This window comes from Alnus glutinosa, chromosome 2 (genome assembly GCF_958979055.1).
Source record: "Alnus glutinosa chromosome 2, dhAlnGlut1.1, whole genome shotgun sequence".
NCBI lineage: Eukaryota > Viridiplantae > Streptophyta > Magnoliopsida > Fagales > Betulaceae > Alnus > Alnus glutinosa.
The window spans coordinates 32,115,831-32,142,865 of record NC_084887.1 but is presented as its reverse complement, the minus strand read 5'-3'; the positions used below and the strand labels follow the sequence as shown (position 1 = coordinate 32,142,865).

Genomic DNA, 27,035 nt, shown 5'->3' with positions numbered 1-27,035 from the left:
AGACCTTCCATGGCGATTGGCGAAAAAAGCTTCTCATATGACAGAGAATCATATGAACTTTAACAAATGAAGTTAAAAAATAATAATAATAATGCACGTACGTCCTCCATATAATTCAGTAGATCGAACAGAAAAGTAACAGCTTTTGAAAAAAAGAGGAAAAGTCTGGTGTATTGGCACTTGGCAAAGCTATGACTGTTTATGCTTCAAAGATAAAGTTATTAATACTCATTGATTTACATATTCCTGCCATTACTAAAACGGACAAGAATAGGAACAGGATAGAAAAGAAAAAAACCAAACAGCAACAACGACCTTAATATTTTCTATCTAACTGCAAAAAACTCCTTTTCTAGGGAAGTGTTTTTGACAAGTGTTTTTTAGCAAACATGGCTGAAGCTCATGAAGCAGTTACACCTGCTCACTAGGGCAAGTTGAAGAAGTGAACCGTGTTGCTATGTACGTGGGATTGTCATCTCCGGGCATTATGACAGCAATCTTTGGCTCTGCGTCAACGGCGCCCCGCACTGCTGACTTCTGATCATCTTCACCTTCACTTGGTGAGCTAGAAGCGCGTTTTCGGTGTGAGCATGCAAGGATAACCAATGCCACGCCAATGAGTAGTAGCATTACAGCTAAGCCACCGAAGAGGTAAGGTATCGGAGACTTCCATAGCCGGCTTCCGGTGACCGGTACTGATGTTCTTGGAGGCCTCATCTCTCTAAGTGCAAAGGAGTTCTTTCTCTCTTTAATCCTTTTGGTTTTTGGTGTTGGTGCAATGGAATATTAGGTTGGCGGTTCATGGTTATATAGAGCTTGGGCTTTGGTTGGGATGTGGGTAATTACCATGGTGCCCCTGGTTTTGAGAGGGAAGATTCTTTGTTGTGCTTTTACAGATACCAACTAACTGAAGTTAAAGGGTGAGTTTGGTGAGAATTTGGGTTCCAAAAAGAGTGGTCGTTGGTCATGAATTCATGAAGGGCAAATTTGAGTATCGATGGCTGGCCAGGCTAGGGCTTTTTAATTAGGGCACATATTTAATTACCATAATTAATGACAGTACTTGGTATGAGAGGAAGATTCTTTGTTGTGCTCTTTCAGATGCCTATTACTTCATGATGTCGACACAGACAGTTTGTTGAATTATATTGAACTTTCCAAAGTGGCTTATTTTATATGTGATTAAATCAAAGCAAATCTTGCTTTCTTTTGGTAACATTTTCTTCACTATTTGATGGGTTTTAATCAATGCCAAACAGTTTCTTATAGCCACAAGGGGTACGGTTTTAGCTAGTGCCCAACAGCTCCTTATATATTCAGAGTGCTCACAATTAATGTTCTATATCTAATCAATGATGAAAAGCGTGAAATCTTGGTTGTTTGGTTGATTATGATTTTGTGCACTATTGGGTTCTGGTAGGTCCAGAAATTAATTTAGTATGGACCGGACCCAAGACGCAGTCAAATAAAAAGGCCTACAACTACCGAGGTCCGAAAGAGCCCAAGGAGGCCCAGATCGAAGGCCTATGAGACCTAATAAAAGGTCTTTCTTCTCCCTCCCTCCCTCCCTCCCTTTGGTATGCTCTCTCATTCTCTCTTAGTACTCTCACCAGGCTATCTCTTTCTTAAAGAGAAGAAAGACTTCTCTCCATTTTTCTCGCTCTCTATGTTTCTCCACTGATATATGGTAACTACTCTAACAATGACGACCACGTAGAAGTAAGTTTTCTGCCATATAGCCCGGAAAATAATAAAAGATTAACAGAAATTTTTTTTAGGCTTGGATGAATTTTTTATTTTCTGAACCAAATCTATAAAATTTTGTTATGTGTTTCTTGAACATGTGAGAATCATATTCAAATATTCAAGGGACACGTACATAACAATTTTGTAGACTGAGTTTAAAAAAATTTATGTCCATTAGCGAAAATTTTTCAAAAATTCTTTTAGCTCTGGGAGGAAATTTCTGTCCTCCACCAATTGGGAATTTAAAGGCAGAATCGAATTAAGGCATCTTAGGGTGTGGTTTGTAACGAGTTCCATAAACTATAAGGATATTGAATTAATACACCTAATTTGTATCCTAGCTCTTCCGAACCATGCATACATGCACATGCATTCACATTATTTTTTCAACATTAATTATCTGCCACATGTCAGAAGCAGCTAGCTAGCTAGATGTTCCTGGCATGTGTGGTTGGTTGTCTAGTCACAATTAATTTCAGACATGATTATATGTGCCCCTAGCTTCTTCAATAGATCAAAGGAAAACAAAATTCCCTCGAGTCTTTGGTTAATTCCCGGATCATATATTCAGCTATCTAATGATTAATGAAAGACTCGATCTTTATTCTCCGAGTCGTCACGGCAACCAACCTAACTCTCATTTTTGTAGTCACATTAATTTTCCAATATTTTTTGTTCGTCAAACCATCATATAATAAGGGAAATTCTGCAAAGGAGTGCTAGCTTATACATAAATAATTATATTTCTGTATTATAAGAATATTTATCAATTCACTATTTCGTATTCAATGAACAATTTCGTCATGCTTCAATGCAATTGTTTTGTGTTTTAAGAATTTTTTCAGACGTTTGTGGAATTTAAGTTTATTGGGTTCGTGATTTTTCACATTTTGGTTAAAGATAATAGGAACGTTTTAATTGACTCCATTTCGATCCGTTATAATTGAACAACTTAATTTTTTATTTTTTTTTTGTAAATTAATTGAACAACTTAATTATTCGTCAATATTGGTGAACGATCGATTTGTCTCCTACTTTATGGACTCATTTCTTCACACCAACTTTTCCAAATATTACTGTGCATCAGGTTCTTCCTTTTTCTATTTTTCAAGTAGTGCTTCTATTGGATAATATTTGTGTTCTTCAAATAATTCAAATCAAAACGCTAAGCATTATGTTCTTTCCTTTTTCCATTATTCAAGTAGTGTTTCTCTTTCTTTTTTTTTTTCTTTTTTTCTTTTTCATAACAGCAGTGCTTCTATTGGGTAATAATATTAATTGTGCTCTTCAAATAATTTAAAGCAAAACACCACGAGATACATGGGAACAACAACAATCAACATGGCTACTGCGAAATAATCATTAGCGTTGGATATTGTCGGAAGATATATAAAGCTCTAAAAGCCTAAAAAAGCTAGACACCCCCCCTCTCCCTTTTTTGATAAGTACTTAGAGATCCAATTTTAATTCAATAGATCAATTAAGTCTAATCATATGCGAGGGTAATTATTGATATTTTTAGGGCAGTTTGTACTAGACTACTAGTTGCAGATAATCGAGAGAATTATTGGAGAAAGGAACCCACATTCAATTCTAACTGAAGTAAATTTATAACTTTTTTGTTTGATAAGGTATTCTCACATCGTTTTTGCCTAACTGGAAAAGATCACTTGGATTTATTCCTATAGACAGAAATAAATTAAACAAAATGCAATGGAATCCTGAAATAAATTAACACTGCAATTGTGTTAACTTTACCCTACGTAAAACAGATCCGATCTACTCCCTTCTCCTCTTCCTTTTTTTTTTTTTTTTACTCCCCGCTCCTACCATTTCCCTCCCATATATTCTGGTTTTTTCTTTTGTTTGTAGGTGTTCTTTGACCAGATTAATAATTTTGACATCTCCGCTATGCATCCATCCATCTATCTTCATGTTCTGCTGTTCATTTCCTCCCTATCTGCTGCTGTTTTTGCTTTAAATAAGAGTTTTATTCTCTTTAGATCTGCTCTCATGGGCGATCTATGGAATGAAGATTAGCCAGGTGGGAGGGATTATCTCTTATAGCCTAGATTGTTCAGTGTAAATGGTTATCTCTCACGGCCAGTTTAAATAATTTCTTTTAAGATATTTGGCTACATTTGTCTTAGACCTAGTCTGTTCGGAGCAGATCTACTCTTTAATTATTTTTGTACATGAGTTAACGGAAAATGAAAGTCATAAATAGCACTTTATTGTAAGAATTTTGTTTATATCCATAACTATGTAATCTCATAGCATGTGTCTATGATTTTATAGAGCTTTATACTTTGTGATGTAAGAATTTTATACTCGTGATATTTGATGTTAAAGTTGTGTTAACTTCACCCATAAACAAACCATTCAATTGAAATTTAAATCATAATAAACCACCCCATTTTGTTGTTTTTATTATTGTAGTTATTAATGATGTCATAATTAAGTCAACCTGAACATGAGGGTTCAAGTGCTTTATGAAGAAAAGGATTTGCGAAAATGGTGAAGGATTTGGAACTTAATTATCAAAATTGATTGGTGTCTCCAAAGAGGGCATCTCATCTCTAATTAGGTTCTTTGCTTCCAATATAATTACTAGCCACGGTCAAAAAGGAAAATAACTCTATCACGAGCGCAGCTGCCAATTAACATGGCCATACTATGCAGTAGATCTAGAGAGAGAGAGAGAGATGAACTTGGTTAACTTCAATCAACTCTAACGTGAAATTCAAAAAAAGAAGAAGTGAATATACAGATAAAAGAGCATGGTGGAAATCATCATTTCGTCTACGACTAAGGAAGATGATGTGGAAATGCACTTCTTCGATTCTTTGACAGTATATATACCTGGCCCATCAAGAAAAAGCACCCTTCTTTAACTCTCCCTAATGTCATTTTGCATTATCTTTTTATTGACTATATATATGTAGAGTGTAAAAAGATTAAGTTTTGTGATGGAAATGTACGTATCATAAGTGTGAGTGGTTACTATAATATAGTTAAATTTAAATTTGTAGACTTGAATTTTTAGGTTAAGGATTACTGTGCCTGGAGTTAATCAGGGGTTCATGAAGTAAGCGGCAAAGATCCTTGCATGGTAATATATATATATATATATATATATATATATATGGGCACAAGTGAGAGTCTTTAGAGGAAGGGCAACACAAACGAACCCACTTATAGCATGCAAGTGATCTTGGAGACAACTCATAAGATTAATAAAATCTTCTGTTTGAAGAAGACGTAGCAATGCGGTGATAGATTCGTGAGGAATACATAGTTGAATATACACGTGTAAATGTAAAAAGATTGAATCCCACATTAAAAATGCGCTACAAATGCATGTAATTAAATATTTAATTAATATTACATAATTAAATTCAAATTCATAACCTTAAACTTTTGTGTTGAGTAAAAGACTCCCCAGATAAAGTCATGTCAATCTCCGTAACACCTTTTCTATTTTCTTCGTCTCCCGTTATCAAGTATTCTATCTATTAATTGTTACGTTTCCAAGACGCCACATGTAATTCCTCACCAACTTTGAAAATCAGATGGTATTAATTATTCCTTCTGTCAAACTGCGTTTGAATAATAATGCCACCAATAGATCGTAGCGAATTAGAGGACCGCATTAATTTGGTAATTAAGTAAAGGAAGACTGTCACTGGAGAGATGTTAGGAAGCTATTACAAGCTAGAAAAGTCAATTAAGCTTTGTTTAGGTGTTTCTCCATTACAAGCTCCAATTAATTTTTCCATCTTCCTTTTTCGGCTTATATATGTATTCTGAAGAGCTAATGGAGCACTTCTTTATTGACTTCACAGTATTTGAATATAAACCTCTAGATCCAACTTTATTCAAAAGGTTAAAAAGCAAATTTCATGAGAGAGTGAGAAAGCAGGTGTACGTTAATTTCCATGTATTTCAACCTTCATTGACTGTCGAACATTCTGGAGCCTGAAAAAAAAAAAAAAAAAAGTTATGAAGCTAGCTAGCTCAAAAGAAACTTGATGACATTGAAGAAAGATGGGGGGTTTATGTCAACAATTAGTCATTATATATCAACCTAGAGCATGGAAGTAGGGCAAACAATCTTGACACGAATTGTGAATCTGACACGAATACAAATTTAACATGAATTAATGGATTAAGGTTGAGAGGTCAAGTTTGACCCGTTAATAGTTAATCTATATAGTTTTATGTTAATGTCTCGACACAATTTGAATTTACCTCACACGTGATATTTAGGTTGAATTTTTTTTTTTTTTTTTTTGACACGGCTCATAAACCCAACATGCAATTAGCATGTAATTATGGTTGAACGGTCTGATCCGTTTAAGTAAATTAATTGGATTATGATTGATTTATATAATCTTATATTCATACCGCGACACGACCCGAACCTAACCAACACCCGAATACAAATTCCCAGAGTAAGAAATGTTACAAATGTTGTAGATCGAAGACAAACACCATATTCAAGATCTGCCTTACATCTTATAACGTTGTTATTCTATCATGCATAAGCGTATATGTTCGGGTCCTCTTTGCTAGTCGTTCGTAAGGGTCTTTTTCGGAAACAAGGTGAACTTGGCCTGGCCTCCTCCTCCCCCCCCACCCCCCCGCGCGGGCGATTAGGTTGCAAATTTAACATAAAATTTTAATCGATGGTGAAATTGTAAATTTTTTAAAATTAGATATACTAAATTAAGAGTTTTTAAATTAACTTTAAAGTAGAGATTGCAAAAGTGATATAAATTTAAAAAAAATGAGGTAAAGTTTCTCCTAAACTTAATTAGAAGCTTATATAAGGACAACATAAAATATGCTTTAAGTTCTCTACCTCTTTACCCTAATTATACAAACACCGTGGACATGATATGACCCTAGGGTTGGCTTTGTCACAGTATTCAAAGTCCAATGACATGGAATATCCAGTGGAATATGTCCAAACCATATATAGAGAAATATTATTGTACGACCGCTGTTGAAAATGATCACCACAAATGTCTGCCATTACTCACAGTGGCGTCGACCCTTTTCCGATCGAGCCACTCAACAAGACTATTTCATAACATGCTTGCGTCTCCAAGCCGCCGCAATCACAGAATTATACATATATATATAAAAGACAAACAAAAACACGACCTTCACTGAAAAACAAATGCATATATCGCGGCGGCTGCCCGGCCGCGCTGGCACCTTCAGAAACAGTACGGCCCCATAAACACATGCCCAGATGCCAGTAGTTCTGTTGTTTATTAAGGATGTTTTCGATCTATGCCACATGGACGGACATCATGGCCTGCCGATTGAGAAATATTCTCCGCTTCTTTTTTTTTGTTCTTTTTTGTTCTTTTTTCTTTTTTATGAGTGTATTCTAGCTTCATCCATAAGCCCGATAGTATTTTAGCTAGGTTAGTCTATAAAAAGTGGTAGTAACAAGCGTAAAAGTTCAGTTAAAATTCATCAGACTCATTAATTTTCGGCTTAATACTCCACGCTACTTGAGATATTAAGCATTCAATCGTGAGTTTCGTCCAGATGACTGCCTCAAGAGGAGATTGCACCCTTATGTTTCAAACTTAGGATCAGATGGTTTTATTACAGAGAATGCTCATTTTAAAGGTTTTATTATTCGTGTGGAATCACGAGAAAGAAGAGAATATATATGAAGCAAATTTGACATTTTTTTTTGCTTTTAAGAGAGAGAAGATCGAGAGGAGAGGAGATAGAATCTAAAACAAATCCATGACATACGATTTTAGGACAAACAGCGATGGATTGCTCAAAACAAATCCATTCACAGTTATCAATTTATATATATATATCTGCGCAAATGCTAAAACGGACAAGAAAATTAATAAATGATACAAACTCCCCAGAAGGACAAAATCCTACTTTTCTGCCTAGGAACAAAATTGTTTTCTTGGGAGGTCGTCGACTCGTCAGTCAAGCTAACGTAGTACGTTAAACTTGCTGACAAGCGCAAGTTGAAGGAATGCTAGGCGTAGCCAAGAACGAGGGCTTGTCGTCGCCGGCCATTACGACAACGATCTTTGGCTCGGTGTCGACCGATGTGTTCATGATCTTTGCTGGCTTTTCTTCATCATTTTCAGCTGCTGAATTCGAAGCACGTTTCCTGTACGAGCACACTAAGATGATCAACGCTACGGAGATGAGTAACAGTATCAGAGCTAGGCTGCCAAACAGATAGGGTATCGGAGACTTCCATAGCGGGACTCCGGTGCCTGATGATGACATGCTTGTAGCCTTCATATCTCTCTGTCTTTCTAATTACTCTCTGCTATTTCCTTCTTTTTTTGTGTTTTTTTTTTTTTTTTTTTTTTCTTTTGGGTGGTGTTTGTGCAAAATGATGTTGGTGGTTCATGAATTTATAGGGAGGAGTTTGGATTGCTCTGGATTTGAGTGGATGAGTCATTTTTTGTGCTTTTCCAGTTGCCTAATAATTCAATGATATCAAAATTGACTTGTTGATTTAGTTTATTTGGTAGTGATGATGACTGTATATTACTTCATGAATATATCATGCCGAACAGTTCCTTCGGATTAAATAGATAGAAATGTACGTTCAACCCTTCAAAATTTCGAAAGCCATCTATATATGTTAATTTTCTTATTATAAACTACAAGATATCCCAAGCTTGTGATTTCCATGCAGTACGTCAACATGCATGACATATCAAAACTGGCTCATGCCACGCAATTTTCTCTAAGAATTAACCATTGAGGCCTCTAGAACAATCACTAGAGATTGAGAGTCTGTCTGGCTTTACAATTTTATAGGTCAAAAGTACGATTTCAATCAAAATCGCGAAAAATGTATCGTTTAGGAATGTGTTTTTAAAAAATTTAGGTTTGAAAATATAGAAAAATATGTGTTTTCAAATCACAGCCAAGATATATGTTTTTAAAAACAGACGATTTTAAAAGCTAAATTGCGATTTTACTAAACACTTAATTATGTTTTTAAAATCGTGCTTTGAAATTGCACGTCTTAAAGCCACAAGTCCAAAGGAATCCAGGATCTCATCTAAGAAATTAACTAAACATCTTCTTCTGTAGAGCATGTTCTTTATGCCCCAAATTTTGGCAAAATTAACTTTTATTTGTTTTTTTCTTTTTTCTTTTTTCTTTTTAAGAAAATATCACTGATATTTCATTGCATAAACATGCATACACACTAAAACCCAAAAAGCCCTAAATAACCAAAGATTGTTTCTCTGAGTTTAATACAAAAAAAAAGAAGATCAATCAGGGATAACATTAAACCAACATCTATCAATGCCATGCAAGACACCCTCCTTCACCAACCTCTGAGCTGCCTTTTTGGCCCTCCGCTTTGTTCGACAACATTGCCAATTATCAAAACAATGGAGGACCACATCAATGTCATTCATAATTTGCCCATACCTGCGCCAATTATCATTCTTATTATTAAGAGTCGTTACCACAATCAGAAAATCTCCCTCTAGAATGATGTGAGAAAAACCTCTATTTCTGCAAAATTCAACAGCCCTTAATGCCACAAATAACTCCGCAATAATAGGATCAGTCAAAAACCTCACCGAATGACATGCCGCGGCCACCACCATACCATTGGAATCCAATCCCTCACAATGTAACCATATCCCAAACAACTGTTCTGATGATCAAGAGCAGCATCTCAGTTTATTTTATAACTGCCAATAGGAGGTGGTTTCCAAATAATAGTCTCAGGAACAGTTGGAACAGATCTAATTCCACCACCCTCAACATCTTCTCCATCACCATCCTATAAGTAGTTATGGAATCATTAGAGACTTTAAGAACAAACCTAGGATGCATGAAACTTTTATTTGTTAAAGGAGTGTCGAGTTCAATTAGTATATGAGCTTAAAATTGATCAATATGTATTTTTATGTGTTTCTGATTTTATTTTATATAAGACATTGAATATTAATTTGGTTATAAATTAAATGTTTAAAAAAGCACATTATTAAGATTTTATTTTAAAATTATATCTGATTCTCCTAGATAAACATATTCCTAGTTTTGTACCTCATTATTGAAGTATATATAAATGGCCTTAGAAAAATATATCTGTGTTGTATGGTAACCAAAGGGCAAATTTTCAATTCCCATTTCACTTCTCTCAAAAATATCAAATCAAAAACATTCTAACTTTTTTACATTTTTTACATCATATCAATAATTTTTTATTACTATTCAAATAAAAAAAAAAAAACCCACTACAAAACAAAAATTTTACACTTTTTTATAAAACATTCTCAAATTTTATATCACATCAATCACTTTTTACTACTATTTAAATAAATATTCCAATTCACAATCTATTATATTATGCGAATCAATGGGTGCACACATAGTCAAAATGTGAAGCTTCCATATTTAATAAAATCACATAATTTTGAAGTGGCTCTTCCACTAAATGTGTGCTAAATAAAACCGACCACATCTTTTCACCCTCCCAACGTTCCTAGTGCAAATTAAAAGTCCTGTGCTCTGCGTCAGCAGCAGGGGCTGTCCAACAGTAGAAAATTAAGGATTAAGGAAAGGAACATTGTCTTTGCTTCCTAAGTTCCATGTCTTTTCCTAGTCATTCAAAAACTTTTCTAAATCATTCCACCATATAATTATGGTTAACATTCCCTTTATGTCTCCGAGCCGTCACGTCCACCGTACCAACCCATCTCAATATGTTTGAACACATTTTCCATCCCTTTTGTATGTCGAATACAGAATTAAGGTAGGGTTAGCTGAATTTTCTTTTAAGATTAGACTGATCGGACGCCGACACCCTGGCCTCCTAGCCTCTTCTTCTCAAGTCATTTCTTAAAAAAAAAAGAAAAAAAAAAAAAAAAAAAAAAGAAAAAAAAAAAAAAGAAAAGAAAAAGAGTTCGAAAATTGCTATTATAACACCCCTAATGTATTTATGCATTTATAAATATAACGAGGCATTGACATTAATTAATGCGGCTGCAGGGGAAATAGCTATAAATTATTATTATTATTTTTTTTTTTCCTGTTCCTTAAAACTAAGGACATCATTCACGCTCGCATAGGGAAATAGCTTCTAGCTAGAGGTAGGTATTGGTTCAGTAAGCGGTTAATTCGGTCGGTTGTTAGTTAAGTCGGTTAATTCACTGACTCCATTCCAACAAATTATATTTTCGAAAATTTCGATTAAGTCAATTAAATCGCTAACATGGATAATGAAACAACGTTGTTTTAATTTTTTTAAAATAAAAAATAAAAGAAAGATCAAACATTTCGCTCTTATTAAATCGACATCGTTTTGTGTTATGTCAGTTCGGTTAAAAGGCAGTTCGGTAAGTCTGTTAAATTTTTAACCGAACTTAACCGACTTTCGAAACAAAATTTTATACAGACTACTAAACTAAAATTAGTCGGTAGGCGGTTGATAACAGTTTGGTTCGGTTCGGTTCGATAAGCGGTCGGTAGACGGTAGTCGGATAATTTGCCTACCCCTACTTCTAGCTTAATCAGTTCCATGGGAAATAGCAATGTTTACTATCATAGCTATCAATTTTTTCAGGCAGAAAAATAATATTCAGGAGGAAGAGAAAAATAATAAATAGGAAAGAGAAATCCTAGCGGCCTCAAAGCTAGAAAACATAGAATAACCCTAAAAGTACTGAAATTTAATTAAAACTTGAAGTGTTGAACTAAGCACACGAACCGAGCTTATATAGCTGAAGAAAACCAATTTTTTTTTACCAAAAATGACAAGAGTAAAATCAAATTGCGTAACATACAAAATAGAGATTCTGCCAAAAATCTGGCAAAATTCGATAATAAAATCACAATTAAAACAAGAAAATAAATATTTCCTAAAATGGCAAAAATAACTAAAAATAGTGATTTGGAGGGAAACAATGGTTTTGGACATGTAAAATGGTACACACCGAGCACATCTCAATGGTCATGATATGTGCGCCGAAAAGAACTTTAATTTTTAGTTTTCGTAATAGGGTCATCTACGCGATTTTGAGACTTATAATTAAAGTTATACCCGATTTACTGCCACATGCACAATATTACCTCAAATTATATATACCTGATTTTACCAATATTGCTTGCTATTCTTGTAACGGTCTTTTCCGTATTAATTAGGGCATGTCCATTGTTTAAGAATTAGAGGAAATTTTTATTATTTGTCCTTTTTTTTTTCTGTAAGATATTCTAGAGTCACATACAATTCTTGAGATTATTGGCAAAAGAAGAAATTATCATCACTAGCTTGTTCAATTTGCTAAGGATTTGGATACCAACCTTGTTTGGCCTGGTGGATAGTTGTTTTTTTCTGCTTAGAATTGAACTTATAGGAATCGTGTCATGGCATAGCTGGCATGTCACCCGCATGGCAATTACTATCACATTCACCGATGGCGATATGAATGAACCTAATCCGGTGATCCCTCCTCTCTTTATCCAATCTACGCTAGCTTGCACTATATATGTCTGGTTGGTTGAATTGGGGGTAAAAGGGAAGGGAGGCCTAAAACACTGTTCCCTTTGATTGGGTATCAGGAAATAGTGGATTAATTGTGCTGTGGGATTAAGATTGGATAAGATTGGATATATGTAAATATATATCCAAATTAATTACATCACCATTGATGTTCCCAAGGGGACACATATAATGCTTGATTTGATTTATTAGCACCTTTTTGGTTTCCATGCTTCTAATCATATATATATAGTCTACTCTCTATCGGATGCAAATCAAATCATCATAACATAATTGTTGCCAAGGACACCACATGCATCATGCCCATTGGATTTCACTTCTTTTACGGCGCGCCCAACATATATACTTAACTCTGGCCACAAATTTTATCAAAAAAAATAATAAAAAAAAACTCTGGCCACAAATAATAATAAAAATAAAAAAAATACAGCCTTACACCCATGACAGAGAGAAAACTGCAGGGTTTTGTCAACGTCAATGAGAAACTCAAAAAAATGAGGATATATTTATATATATACAATTAACCTTAGTGGAAATTATCATGATTTCTCCTGCCTCCCACTAAAGAGGGTCATGATGTGGAAATACACTTCACTTTTAGACTAATTTGTCATTTCGAAGAAAAACAAACCTCTTTTCGCTTGCTCTTTCGTCCATCCTACGCTAACCTTTCCTATTTCTCGTCCCACTGTCCCACTCATATCATACATTTTCGAGCCGCCGCGCGAGTCTATTAACCTAATCAAGTGCCAAATTGTAAACACAATTCTTCTCCCTCCTCTCGAAGACTCGAACTTAGTTGGATAATGCTAAATTTTTAAGATTTTTAAATAATTGTTGATTTAAAATAGTATTAGAGTAGAAGTTGTTATAAGTTTGAACTTTAACTTCTACGGTTTATCTTTTACTTCAGTTAACACGGACATGAGATAACACGCGTGAGTAAAAGTGTTTTGGGATAGCTTGTGATTCAACATGATATCAAAGCAATTAAAGATACGTAACAACTAGTAATTAAGTTTGAACGTGACTCCACAATCCACTCTCATTTCAATTATATATTTTACGTCTTGTACCTCACTTGTTGAGAGATAAAATTTGGACCCACACGTAAGGAAAAGTGTTAGAATATTAATTAAATGATTTAAATTGGTTTATTCCTATTAGCTTAAGCTTTAAGACAATTAATAGTGATTTAACAAAATTAAGTAACAAACTAGGAGGGACCCATTTAGTAATTAATAAGGATAATGGAAGGGGCGGGGTTCTAAGTGGTTAATTAACAAAGCCGATAAGTCAGCTTATTCTATGTTTAGGTCTTTTCCACATTACCCACTTCAATTATTCCTTGTTTTATATCTATCCCTTTAAGTAATGGTGGTTGACGATCGATGACGAGGTGCATGGCCAGGAGGTAAATCCACATCCATCATTTTGACAAAATGTTGCTTTAATTAGCTAGGCGGAAAACCTGTCATGAATCGACTAATTGAGCCTAATTAATTAATTAACATGAACTTATCTCTAACTTTCTATACAATTCATGGCCAATATTTCTTGTGGTAATCATTAACACAGTTTTTCTCGGATTTGAGGAATTTCACACAGTACATATTTGTTTAATCGCTAGATTGAGTTGAAAGAATTTCTTTCATACCCGGCCAATTTAAAGGGAAATTTCATCATAATACGGTTTTTGTTAATTAGTTTTGTCGGACATGCTTCAGAAAATTTAGAAGTTTATGGAATTAGAATTTACACCATAGAGGGAAAAAATTGAATTTTTTTTTTTAAAGAAAAAAGAAAGGGACAGCCAGTAGATCAATGTTAATCAAATAGTTATATTTTGACCCTAGCTATAAGGTCCCATTAATGATACCCAAAAGAATTACTGACATAATTAAATGGTCCTCTATCATAATATCTATTTACCGTATCCTAACAGAAATGCTAAACACAACATAAATATATATATATTACATGTTAAAAGGTAATATATATGAAATTAATTAGCTCTTCTTCTGGATTTTCCTTTGGCTAAAACTAATTAAGAATTGCTTCTTCGCTCGGCGATGAAATTACACTAAATCACTTTATTCCCTTTCTTTTCTTTGTTTCATTCTTCTTTCTCCCCTTTTATTTTTCTCAACTTGCTTTTCTGATTTTTGATAGCAATTTTTGTTGTCGAATCCGTTCTTTAAAGAAGCAAAGTATTTTGGAATCAATTAAGTACTCAAAGTAGGAATTCAAGTGGCCGGCATGCACCTTCGACGAAATTCGTTCGTCGACCTTTAAGTTGCTTCTAAAGATGCACAAAGTTTCACTTTGCTTTTAAGCTACAACATCATCAGCTATAATCATCATGATCTATATATATATATATATAAACATTTCTTTTATCTTGGTCCGTGGAAATATTATTTGATTTTATTGGAACAACAAGGTTGAATCCATGCAGTATATATAGTCTGTAGGAATTAAAATCTAGAATGAAAAAAATGGAATTATAAGAGAAAATAATAAAAATGACCAAAGAATTTTGAACTCATTTTTACATATTCTCGCAAAGCCTAAACAAGAAAATTACAATGCTAAGAGAAAAAGAATAACAAAATATAACTATTTCAACTTAGACTGGTTCAGTATGGGAAGTGATAGAGGTGGGTTTGGCCAAGTATGTAGGGTTGTCTTCTCCAGCCATGATGACAACAATCTTTGGCTCGGAATCCATCTCCATGTCTGGTACCGGCTTTGCTGGTTTTTCTTCAGCATCACTAGGCGAGTCCGGCAAAGATTTACGATAAGAGCAAGCTAGAATTACCAATGCCACCACAATGAGTCCCAACATGACGGCTAGGCCGGCAAAGAGGTAAGGAATGGGTGATTTGAAGTTCCGGAAGCCAGCATCAACAGTAGCTGCAGTGGAGTTGTTTACAGGCCTCATTTTCTGATCACTGACGTCTCCGATCGATCCCTTTAATTTTGTATCTCTAACTTTGCCAATATATGCGATGATATGGCATGAGGTTGATGATGCTTGTATTTATAGCACGAAGCTAAAGTTCCACAGTAATTGGATAGGGCAAGGAAGTTTCCTTGTGATGTACATAAATGCCCTTTTGTTTTGAAAGGGTGATTTATTCTTTCTTGTGCTTTACTCATACTTGGGCATCGTTTGATTTTGAAGGGTTTCTTGAATATTGGTTTAATTTAATTGTTCTGCCAAGTATTCCTCTTTCTTTTTAATTTGTCGAAATTGTGCATCCGGTTAATTTTTTTGTGTCGTAAACGTCATACGGATAAAGATTTTCATCAATTTGTCATTCAAATTGTAATTTGAACAGCAAATTTTACGACAGTTCAAAAGTTATTTGAACACGTGTGAGTTTCATATAGACAACGGACACTAAACTATTAGCCATCCTAAACAGCGTCGGCACAATGTATCCTTCCACCAACCTCCCGTATGTATTAGTCACACAAATAGTGGGGAATGATGCATTCATGATCGATGTACTTTACCATTTGGTTATCAATTGGGTTTTAGTGTAAATTTACAATATGCATATTCATGTTACATGAATGAAGCAACCAACAGGCAAGAAAAAGAAGTATGAATGAATTTGTCCCGCGGAGTCTTTTGCTTATCTAATAAGAGGACCCACTAAACGTGTCCCGACAGCTCAAGTATTCCTTAAATTTCATGTTCACTAGTCACTACCATGTCAGAAAAAAAAGAAGCAAAGTAATTACGCTTTTTATTTTTTGATTTTTTTTTAAACAAAAATATTAATAAACAATTCAAAATACAAAATAATTAAAACTACTTTCGCATTTATGACAGGCACATCGATATACTTCTTCAAACAAAAAACATTAGCAATAGTCTCTCATTTCTTTTATCAAGGATTTTTATTGCATTGTTGTGGTGTCCCACATCATCTGGGTATGAAAATGTGGATGTATTTGTATGCAAATTTCAACCTTTCTTCACACAACGAGTTTTAAAGCTGTGATAAACCTATTAGAACTTCGCAGTTAAGTATGCTTATGCGAGTGTAATACCAGAATGAGTGACCTTTGGAAAAGTCTGATTCGGATGAGCTAAAAATAAACAATATTGTGTCTTTTTGGTAAGTCGTTACAATTGAACTCTCAAATATAATATTGCAAACCCGAAAGAAATTAAACCATCCTCCCAAATGATTGAAGGCGTCTAACTATGACCATCAAAACCAAATTAATTTTAATTTCTAAATTTGCATCCTGGCCTAACTATATATACAAAATTTGCAATTGAGTTATACCTGACGTATAGTTGGCCATGCTTGTAGAAATTGAAAGCAATCTCTTCTAATTTAACCATTCTAGCTTACTTGCTATTGGAAGAATTTCTTTTTATTTCTTTTTTCCTTTAAAAAAAAAAAAAAATTATTTTGGAATCATGAAGACAATGACTGTCACCTAATTTCTTATTCATACTTGATTGTTCCTTGCTTTCCAATTAGCCAAAAGGCCGATGGAGATAGAACAATATTTCATTTCTACGTAACGGTTAATTTCCTAATGTTTGTGCTGATTATATAGAAAAATACTTGGTGTACTTAAAGTTTTACAAAAGGAAGCTTACAAACTGACATGGAGCAATATGAGAGGCTCCACGTCAGCTTAATATTAAAATAAGTTAAAACAATTTTTAATACATAAAGACCAAACTACCCTTCCATCTCCGGTTGAACCAGTCCACCAAAAAATTGTGGACTCATTGCCAGGTGGTGCTTCCAGGTTGTGATCATTGCCTTCTTCGTGATGGTGATCCTTTACAAGTAGTGCCCGATCATCGCCTTCTTCGTGATAAGGCCGGATCACGATGGGTTTCGGTGTTTAGGATCACTGGCCAGATCTACTACCGGCTGGACACCGAAACTGACGCACCGGCCCAATCACTGCAAGCAAGATCTCCGTCGCCGGCCGGATCTGCTACTGCTTCTGTCTCCGGTTAAACCCATCACACTGAAACCCACGGATCTGCTACCGGACAGACACCAAAACCCACGGACCGGCCGGATCTGCTACCGGCAGGATATTGTATATAGGTTCCCGATGGGTTTCAGTGTTTAGGATCACTGGTCGGATCTGCTACTAGCCGGACACCAAAACCCACGCACCGGTAGGATCTCTGTCGCCAGCCGAATCTGCTCTTGCTTCCATCTCCAGTTAAACCCATCACACTGAAACCCACAGATCTGCTACCGGACGAACACCAAAACCACGAACCGGCCATATCTGCTACAGGCCGAATATGCTCCCGACAGGATCTCCCAACCGGCCAGATCCCCATCTCCTTCTCAACCATCTCATGTTTCTTGGTCGACCATCAGAGGCTGAGAGTAGGGGTAGGTGAAGGGCATTTTTGTCTTTCTAGAAGATGTCACGTCAGTTTGTAAAGTTCTCTTTGTAAAACTTTAAGTACATCTAGCATTTCTCGATTATATATTAGCAATGAAATATTCTGACCAGTTTGTATGTATACGTTATAATATTGATTAAATAAATAATTTTTTTATTTTCCATAAGTTTAAGTAATGTCAAGCTGCAAAATTAAGATTGTTCTGATAACGTGTGATAATAAGTAGAAACTGAAGATTAATGAAGGTGAAAAGCAATTCAAGAAAAGAGAAAATGAATGAATATAGAAGAATGCTCTTTAGCCGCCACATAAAAAATAGACAATAATTTTTATAAAATTCTTATTCAAAATTTCAAATAGTTGGCATTAGGTGACTTTTTGCCAAAAACGCAAAAGTCTAATTAGTGCGAAAAATCAAAATGAGAACAAAAATAAAGATTTTGTCAAAAATCTGGTCAAATCCAGAAATAAAATTCCTTCTAAATCGGAGTAAAGCGTTTGAACTTAAACGAGAGAGTGTTAAAATATGGCTGAATGTCCTTTTTTGTCTTTTAATACAATAATAATTCTCTACATCACATCACAGAATACGATACGTCATTTATTAAATTATTATTGGTTCTACCGGCATAACCCGTATTTGGAGAAAATGGCGCAGATAAATTGGGCCTAAGGGAAGATAATGGGCCTGTTTAGAACTTCTTTTTTAATTAGAAATCAAAATTTTAGGCCCAAAAGGCTGCAAGGCTGAAATTAGGGTCCCAACTAGAAGCCCTAATTGTAGCGAGAGTAGGGTGTGTTTGGCAAAACGTTCTTCTCTTTCATTTCATTCAAGGTTTGGATCCACCGCAACTTCTCTGTCCACACAAACCACATGCCCCTCCTCCACCATCTTCAGTTACCTCTCCTTTCACTATGGGCCGCTGCAACCAATACCACTCGCACCATTCTTCCATTCTTCCATCCTCTTTTCATCTTGAAAATCTTCTCCAAGGTTGTGGAATGGATTGCTGCATAGTATTATTTTGTTGGTCTTTGATTTAATTTCTATAATTTTTTAAGGATTCAAAATTATTTAAATAATAAATTACATTCAGAAGACACGCTAACATACAAAAACAACATAAAAAGATGCATTGCATAACTAGAACAAGACCACACCGTTTATTGTTCTCTCGAAACACACATCAGAAGACACGTTAACATGCAAACCATCTTTATTTTGTCATCAGGCAAGCCAGCAGCATGGTAAAAACCTGGACAGGTATATTCTTTAGGGTTTAGGGTTTATGCACATAAGTAAGCCAGATAGGTTGGTAAACAACCTAGAATGCTACTTGAACACCAAGCAAGACCATCAACTGGGAAATGAACTCGGGATGCCCCGGCCATGCTGCTCCGGTTACTAAATTTCCATCCGTGAAGCAACGATGGATCGGATCAGGTTCCAACCATGTTGCGCCCGATAAGACGACATTAAGCTTCACTGCTGGGTATGCAGTACATTTTCTTCCCTATTGCAATACAATGAACAAAATACATCAATATCCAATAATAAAATTCAAGAAATGGGCGCACTACCATGTTGGTGAAATTGCAATTGACAATAAGAAAGACAAAAGGCACCAAGTTAATGTCAAATCATGCAGCAGAGGGGCTTGACAACACTGGATGAAATATTATTCTATTGCTCGCATTGTTCCATTAATACCTTTGAAGTTTGATGCCTTATTTCTTCTCCCTCGTTTGGTCAAGCACTAATTCAAGAAAAGAGATGGACAGGCGAGGAGAAGTCACCAGTACAAGGACTAAAACAAGATCTACTTCCTGATCATTGCATTCCGATAATCTAGTACAAACTAATCGATCAAAGCATTCTATGAAATTTTTAACAGAATACATGTAGCATTTCTCAATTCCATTAGGTTGTGTCAGGATGAATTTTAAAAATTGCCGGATTTAAATTGATAGGAATTTCAATTCCACCAATTTACATATCCATCATTTGGATGAGTATATTTAAAAATTAAGAAAAGACTCATAATAGTTCCAAAGATAATGGTTATAGTGGTAGTAATGACTTGGTAATAGTAATTCTAGTATTAGTGGTGCTACTGGTGATGGTGATGGTGATAACGGCGATAGTGGTGGTCAAAGATGACAGGTGAGGGTAGTACAATGATAGCGGTGGCAGCAATGGTGGCAATAATAATGGTGGTGACAATGCAAAAGAATAATAGCTGATAGTCTGAAATTTTATGTAAAGATGAGGGAAACAATATTAAGAATTCCTAAATAGCAAGTTCAAGTAAAACACCACCTCGAAATCCCTCATCCAAACACAACATTAAGGTTATTTCATTCTCTTTACCATCAATTAGGCAGTAATGCCCCTTTCAGCAAAAGCATAATCTTCACCCACCAGTATGAGCACCTACTTCCTCTTTAATGGCACCTCCATTATTATCTCCATGAGATCCTAAGTGCTATTGCATCTTAAGACTCACCTAACATCTAAACATTGGACACTATTTGCTTCCTACTGGCATTATTTGCTTTTGAATGATCTCTTTACCTTCAAGAAAGACGCCAATAGAGCTTCCTGCCTAACTAATTTACAACTAGCCACCAAAGCATATTGTCCTTTGTAACTGAGGCCAAATATGCTTTTGGAAAAGCAAATTTCTGAAACGCATCATAGACCAGATACTATACCAAAAGAGAATTCTAGTCCAATCTCCCACACCATATAAAACCGAACACACCACCTCTATCTAAGAGAACAAATTTGGAAAAGCAGATTTTGAAAATACATTCCCACCCCAGATAAATCCTCCCTAAGCCACATGTTCAAATCCAGGTGCACCCTTATCCTTCCACTTTCCACTTCTAACTGAAAGAATGGGACGGTGAACTGAAAACCAGCCTGGAAAGTAAAAAACTCTTCACGCATTTGAATGTTCCCCCCAATCCACAGACACAACAAATCTGTCAATTTCAGACAAAGGGGACTACTGTAATTTGTCCAGGTAAAACAACCTCTCTCAGGGAAATTCCTCTTATTCATGACTGGAAAAGACAATCTCAAAATCTAATAAAAAAGAGAACCTATTAAAGCTCAATCAAATACAAGAGTGCCTCGCCAATCAAAATCCTATCCAATACCCAAACTTCCAACCATCTATTACTAACATTTACCCAAAGGCACACCCAAAGGCAGAGATCACTTCTTCCTATATAATCATTCTGTCGATAAACACCTCCGAAAGCACAATGAAGATGTTTTCCACATTAAGTTACAAAAATATAACCACAGAAACCCAATATCCATCTCTGGTTTGCTAATCACCCACTTATCCCACCTAAGCAGAATTGTAGGGCTGGGCAAAATACCCTCCCTTCCGACCCACCCAGCTACCCCAGCTGAAAACAGTCACTCTGACAATGGTTGGACAACAGTCAGAAAGAGAAATGAATTTCTGACAAAGGTTGGGTCGGATGTCAGGCTATGGGGGTCTGCAAAACCAACTTCCCCCAACCCGCCTAACCTATGTAGGGTTATGTAAAAACCCTCATTTTCTATAGAGTTTCTCACTTCCACCTCATTTTCTAGAGAGCTTCCTCTACCTTTTGCCCCCTCCTCTGCCCCATCTCTGCCACATTCATCCCCAACACCCAAAACAGGAGTCCTCCATCGGGGGCAGCTAAACACAGGAAACCAAAGTCACATGGCCAAGCGAGCAAGGGAGCGAGTCATCTCAGGGTCAAAGTTATAATTTTTGACCCACTACCACTAGCAATTGGAGCATTTACCTTCACCCTCCTACACAGTCATGGCCCCCAAACCACAAGATCAACAACTGACTAATAGCCATCAGTGTCAGCGCAATTCAAGAGTCTTGATGAGGCTTGGTCAATTCGGGGATCATTTCTGGTGACTAACACCCATCGGTTTGACCATTGTAAACCACTTGCAACCAACCTAAGGGGTTACTGTCTACCCCTAAGTAGAAGAAAAAAAAAAATCCATAACAAATTATGTAGTTCTTAAGTTATGAAGTGTCCATTGTTTGCCATTTCAATTGATAAGAGCATGAATCGAGCATTTCATATCTACTGCTACCAATTCAGTTGACATAGAAAAGCCCAACCTATGATCTTGATACTCTATATGAATAACTTGCATTCCTAATAATGGATTAGTTGAGATATAAATAAAACGAGACTATCACAGTGAGTTCCTTCTTAAAGGAAATGTCAAGTTGTCAAAAAGGCTACCTTGAGAACGTCAGCAGCAGATAAAATCTGCTGACCGTGGCAGATGGATGCAACTGGCTTCTTGGTCTCCATAAATTTCTTCACGATGGCAATGACTGACTTGTCCAATGCCAAATATTCCGGAGCTCGACCTCCAGGGATAACAAGAGCATCATAACTTGAGGTGTCTAAACCTTCAAAGTTAGCAGTTAGAGTGAAATCATGGCCTGGCTTCTCACTATAAGTCTGGTCACCTTCAAAATCATGGACAGCGGTTGGGCAGGTATCACCAGCTTTCTTCTTGGGGCAAACCGCATCCACATGACATCCTAAAGCTTGAAGGGACTGAAAAGGAACAGTTACCTCGTAATCTTCCATGTAATCCTGGATAAGAGAAAAAAAAAGAACAGCTTAACATAGTTTATAGAGAAATAATCCAATAGCTGTGAGAGATCAATTAGATTCATGAGTTTGACTTGAATCAGAGGAAGAAAAAAAAACAATGATGCTCAATAACTGCAAAAGTCCAAGTTTGACTTGTATCAGGAACACACTTCAAGTATTGAATTTAGAAATAGTTTACGACAGGAAATTCTTTAGAAGAGGAACCTCTTCCTTTTTATTTTATAGTTACACGATGAAATGTTGGATCCCAAACAGTCAATCTTGACCCATATGATTTATCAAAACAAGGAAACAAGCAATTGATTTCAGTAAAAACCATTTAATTGTACCCTTCATAAATCAGAAGCAGATTAACCCGCTTTGAAATCCTTAAGTAGTAATTGCTAGGCACCTACTAAGACATATAAGCACCACCTGATCTTTGATCCTTACCCTAGTACTCTACATACTAATTACTCTATAGCATAAGACTATTAAATGCAAATGGAAACCTATCTGGCCCAGCCTTCAAAATATGTTTAGTATAAGAGGCTGCTTGTGTAAGCTTTTCATTTAAAAATCAAGATGCATCACATATTTTAAGAATGTAACATCAATATATGTAAGGCACATACAGTATAGGTGATTTTGGAAGTAGGACTTCTTGAAGGACTTCACCATAAACCATCAATTTCCAAGAAGACATCAAAATGCAACAATGTGGATGAAGACCTTCACAAAACATTGTCATTTGCAAGGTCAATGAAAATCATTGCCTAAACTTGTACCCCTGTTTCATCCTATGTAGTCTTCATAATTCCTTTGAGTTCCCAAACACTTATGGATAAATACGTATGGATCTTAATACACATTACACACAAAAGTATATGCTCATAATCATGGATTCGGGTGCACAGTTGTCCACTTTTGCCCATTATGTAATTTGCATGATATGTGTTTTACCTCTGCAATTTCAAACTATAGTCAATTAGCATGAACTTCAAGGTTAAACGTAAGAAAGTTGTCTAAAAACCGTGGTTCAAGGCTAAATAATGATTTTTCTAATCTGCTATTTCTAGCTTGAGCATATAAAAAACTGGAACCTACCCCGCAAAGAAACAGGACCCTTTTGTCTGAGCCAGTTATGGTGCCTCCTAGTGCTTTCACAAAATGCCGGATGAACTCGGGATGCCCTTTATACGTAGGAGCAGTAATGATATTACCATCAACAACACATGTTAACAAGGTTTCAGGTTCTACCCAATGAGCACCTGCAGCAATAAGTACAGGTCCCACAGTAGGGTATGCAGTGCACATCCGACCTTTGAGCGAGCCTGCAGCTGCCAAGATCAACTGTCCATGGCAGATAGAGGCAATTGGTTTTCCAGAGTTGGAAAATTTGCCGACCAAGTCTAAAACAGCTTCATTCACAGCAAGATATTCTGGAGCCCGTCCTCCAGGTATCACCAGGCCATCATATTTGGTAAATTCAATTTCATCAAATGTTGCATTGATTGCAAAGTTGTGACCACGCGACTCGGAGTAAAACTACAGCAAATATAAATGCAAAAGGACAAACATTAGAAAGAAGGAAAATAGAAAATAAAATTATACTAATCAATTCCACAATAAATTAAGATCATAAATGTTAAAGTCTTAATTAAATGATTAAATTTTCTATTCCCTATGAACTTAAACTCTTTGGAGAAATGCTGATTTAACATGATATCAGAACATAGGTAATGAGTTTCCATAGTTTACTCCCATTTCAATTAAAAATAGTTAATACGTTGTCTGATCCCACTCGTGAGGGGAGTGTTAAAGTCTTAATTAAATTATTAAATTTATCATTTCCTACGCTTCAACTTTTGAGATAAGTGGTGATGATTTAACAATTTATAAATTACGAATAGCCGCATAAACAAGTAGCATACTTAATCATAAATAGTACTATATATAGAAGAAATAGATCATTTCTCCTTAACCTCCAACAACTCTTATACATCAAGTTTTGTACTTTCATTATGCCACATAACTGCATGAAAACGAAACTTCAGTTACCACTTTAGCAACAGAACCCCATGTATTTTCTCAGATTTTCTTCCACCATAACCTCATGTATTTTTAGAGTACATAGTTTTTATTAGCTGCATTCGCTTGCTAGAATCAGCTGCAATTAGCTCATAGTACAACTACCAACTGGGAATTTCTAGAAATGGGGTTTATAAAAGAACAAAGAGAACATGGCAGAGCACAAGAAAAGGCGGAAATTTGAACATGCAAAATCTCACAGAACAAGAACCCAAAAACTTAAATTGAGAGAGACACCTGATGACGAGAAGACTGTTGAATGGCAGTGCGGCAGATATCGCCGGCCTTCTTACCGGGGCACACGGCATCTACAGAGACTCCAAATGCCTGCAACGCTTGAAAAGGAACCATCGCCTGAAATCAAACATCACACTGCAAGACATTAATCGCATACACCAATTCAAAGAACGCCAGAACGGAGCTACTTAAGAGAGCAAAGGAAGTAAGGGAATAGCCGGGTTCAGAAGATGCCTCGTAGTCTTCCATGTAGTCACCGCACAGTAGCAGAACCCTTCTCTGGGCCATCGGATTCAGTCTTTCCAGAGCGAGACAGAGAGATGGAGATGATTTGTGACTGTGGAGGACTTGAGCTTCGGATGAGTTAACTTGACACTATATATATATATATACACACACACACTTATGTTGTCATTGGCAAATAAATAAATAAATAAGTTTTCGTGCATAAAATTTGATCTCTTTTTAGTTTCTAGAAAAATTAATACAATCATTTTTTTTCTCCCCTTTTATCTCGTATCACAAGAATACAGATTTTTTATTTTTTATTTAATGAAAATCGAGCTCATATATAAAATAACCAGTTAAGCATGTCGCTGATAATATCCAAAATACAACGAGGGTTTCCTCCGCAAAACATTGATTCTCTTTAAGGTATAATGCTTCCAATCAAGCCTGCCATTTAACTTACGACTAACATGTTAAACATGTCACTTGCGCAAACTATTGGGTATTCTTTGAATGTTCTCAAATTATGTAAATTTAGATTATTTTATGTCATATAAAAGTTTTGAGTAAAAATCTATTTTTTGGTTTAATAAAGAAGAAGCGTTTCTGTAGTCTTTGGGCCCTAACAACATGGCTAGAAACTCACACATTCTATCTCTAACAATAACACCAATATTCTTCTTCATTTTATTTTTATCCATAGCAGCATCCCAATTGACCTCGACAAAATCATCTCAAAGGGCTTGCCAACAAAACTCTAAATTTTCTACCAATTTGTGAGTATATTTGAGAGAATTTGCGTTGTGAAAAGCCACCAATGAATCATATGCATTACTAACCACCGTAGGGTAAGGGCTAACCAGTTCCTCATGGACCATTACATTCCGTCTTAGCCACAAATTTTTTGCCACTACCTCTATTAGCTCCATATCGTCCATGTCTACATGCCGTTGAAGCTCTTCAACAATACACACAAACTCATTATGCACAATACAACATTTTTAGATCTCATTACTACTCATACTCCATATGGCTTTGCAACTTTACAGCCCCCACAAAACGCCCCCGTAGTCTCTGCCTTCGCACATGGGGGATAATAAGGTCTTCTATTATTTTACGTTTAAAGAGATTTGTTTTGGTAGCTAATAAAGCATTATTACTCAATTGTATTTTATTTTTTTGGGCTGACAGACTGGGATTATTCAGAACCCAACACGTTCCAGTTGTTCCTTTTATTTTTTTTATTTTTTTAAAGTCTTTTCTTTTTTCTTTTTTATTTTTTTTTTAAAAAAAAAGTCTTTTCTGAGCACGTCGTGGTTTATTTTTATTCGATCTCTTCTGTTTCAATTTTTTTTTATATATATAGTTGTTTTCCTTTTTCGAGATTAATTGTTTTTTTCTTGGCGGACATATTGAGATTGTCCCTTTCCTTGCTCTAAGCCTCTAATGCTCTTAGATGGGCCAAGGCCCAAGCGATTTCCTATGAGCACCTCCACAAAAATATAGAGCAAGGTACCACTACCACTAAAAAAGACTTGAATTGCTCAATTTCATTGGAAGATGATTGGCCAACGCTTTTTCTAATTAAACCAAAAAAAAAAACCAAGTAATCCCTTCGATCTACCACTCAATTTATAATGTCTACCAATCTTTTAATTTTTATAATGCTCCTACTTCCCATAGAGTAATGCTAGAAGGAGGATAATAGTTCTATTTGTATTCTCTCAAATGTCATGTAGCTTAATTTTAAAAATTACAATTAAATTAAAATTTTATGATAATTTTAAAAGTCACATGATATTTAGAAGGGCAAGAGTCATCCTTCTAATATTACTCATACGATGCTAGTGTTGGGATTGCAATGTCTCTCTCTATTAGGAAATGGACACGGATTTTTGTAGGAAATTTATACAAACCAATTTCTAAAAGTGATGGGTGTCATTTAAGCCATTACGAAAGCACATGTTATTATTAAAAAAAAAAAAAAAAACATATGTTTCTCACATGTCACTTTTAGAATATGGTTTAAGGAAAATGTGTTGTTTATATAGTATAATTGGGCCCAAATATATAAACTTAAACTTTTAGATTAAGTAGTATTTCAACATGGCATATTATGGGCTTACTAAAAATGAATTCCCTAGA

General features: G+C 35.6%; 3 protein-coding genes across 3 annotated transcripts; all 3 read right to left on the bottom strand.

Annotated features, from left to right (window-relative positions):
* Positions 1-7,737: 7,737 nt before the first annotated feature.
* On the bottom strand, positions 7,738-8,031 carry LOC133860519 (protein GLUTAMINE DUMPER 6-like). The gene has a single exon (XM_062296107.1). The coding sequence runs from the start codon at positions 8,029-8,031 to the stop codon at positions 7,738-7,740; it is 294 nt and encodes a 97-aa protein (XP_062152091.1).
* Positions 8,032-14,800: 6,769 nt separating this feature from the next.
* LOC133861499 (protein GLUTAMINE DUMPER 5-like) lies at positions 14,801-15,293 on the bottom strand. Its single transcript, XM_062297285.1, has one exon. It carries the CDS (start codon positions 15,225-15,227, stop codon positions 14,913-14,915), a length of 315 nt encoding a protein of 104 aa, XP_062153269.1. The 5' UTR covers positions 15,228-15,293; the 3' UTR covers positions 14,801-14,912.
* Positions 15,294-18,804: 3,511 nt separating this feature from the next.
* Positions 18,805-25,041, bottom strand: LOC133859503 (protein DJ-1 homolog D). Its single transcript, XM_062294920.1, has 5 exons — positions 24,897-25,041; positions 24,663-24,779; positions 23,442-23,882; positions 21,972-22,334; positions 18,805-19,207 (listed from the first exon to the last, which is right to left on the bottom strand). The coding sequence occupies exons 1-5, from the start codon at positions 24,948-24,950 to the stop codon at positions 19,019-19,021; spliced, it is 1,164 nt and encodes a 387-aa protein (XP_062150904.1). The 5' UTR covers positions 24,951-25,041; the 3' UTR covers positions 18,805-19,018.
* Between the last annotated feature and the right edge of the window lie 1,994 nt (positions 25,042-27,035).

Excerpts from the sequence above, each read along its gene's own strand:
- LOC133861499 (XM_062297285.1), bottom strand. The coding sequence starts at position 15,227 with ATGAGGCCTGTAAACAACTCCACTGCAGCTACTGTTGATGCTGGCTTC.
- LOC133859503 (XM_062294920.1), bottom strand. The coding sequence starts at position 24,950 with ATGGCCCAGAGAAGGGTTCTGCTACTGTGCGGTGACTACATGGAAGAC. Across the intron at positions 23,883-24,662 it reads AACAGTCTTCTCGTCATCAG|TTTTACTCCGAGTCGCGTGG; the intron begins GTGTCTCTCTCA and ends TATTTGCTGTAG. Across the intron at positions 19,208-21,971 it reads CTGCTGCTGACGTTCTCAAG|GGAAGAAAATGTACTGCATA; the intron begins GTAGCCTTTTTG and ends GTATTGCAATAG.
- LOC133860519 (XM_062296107.1), bottom strand. The coding sequence starts at position 8,031 with ATGTCATCATCAGGCACCGGAGTCCCGCTATGGAAGTCTCCGATACCC.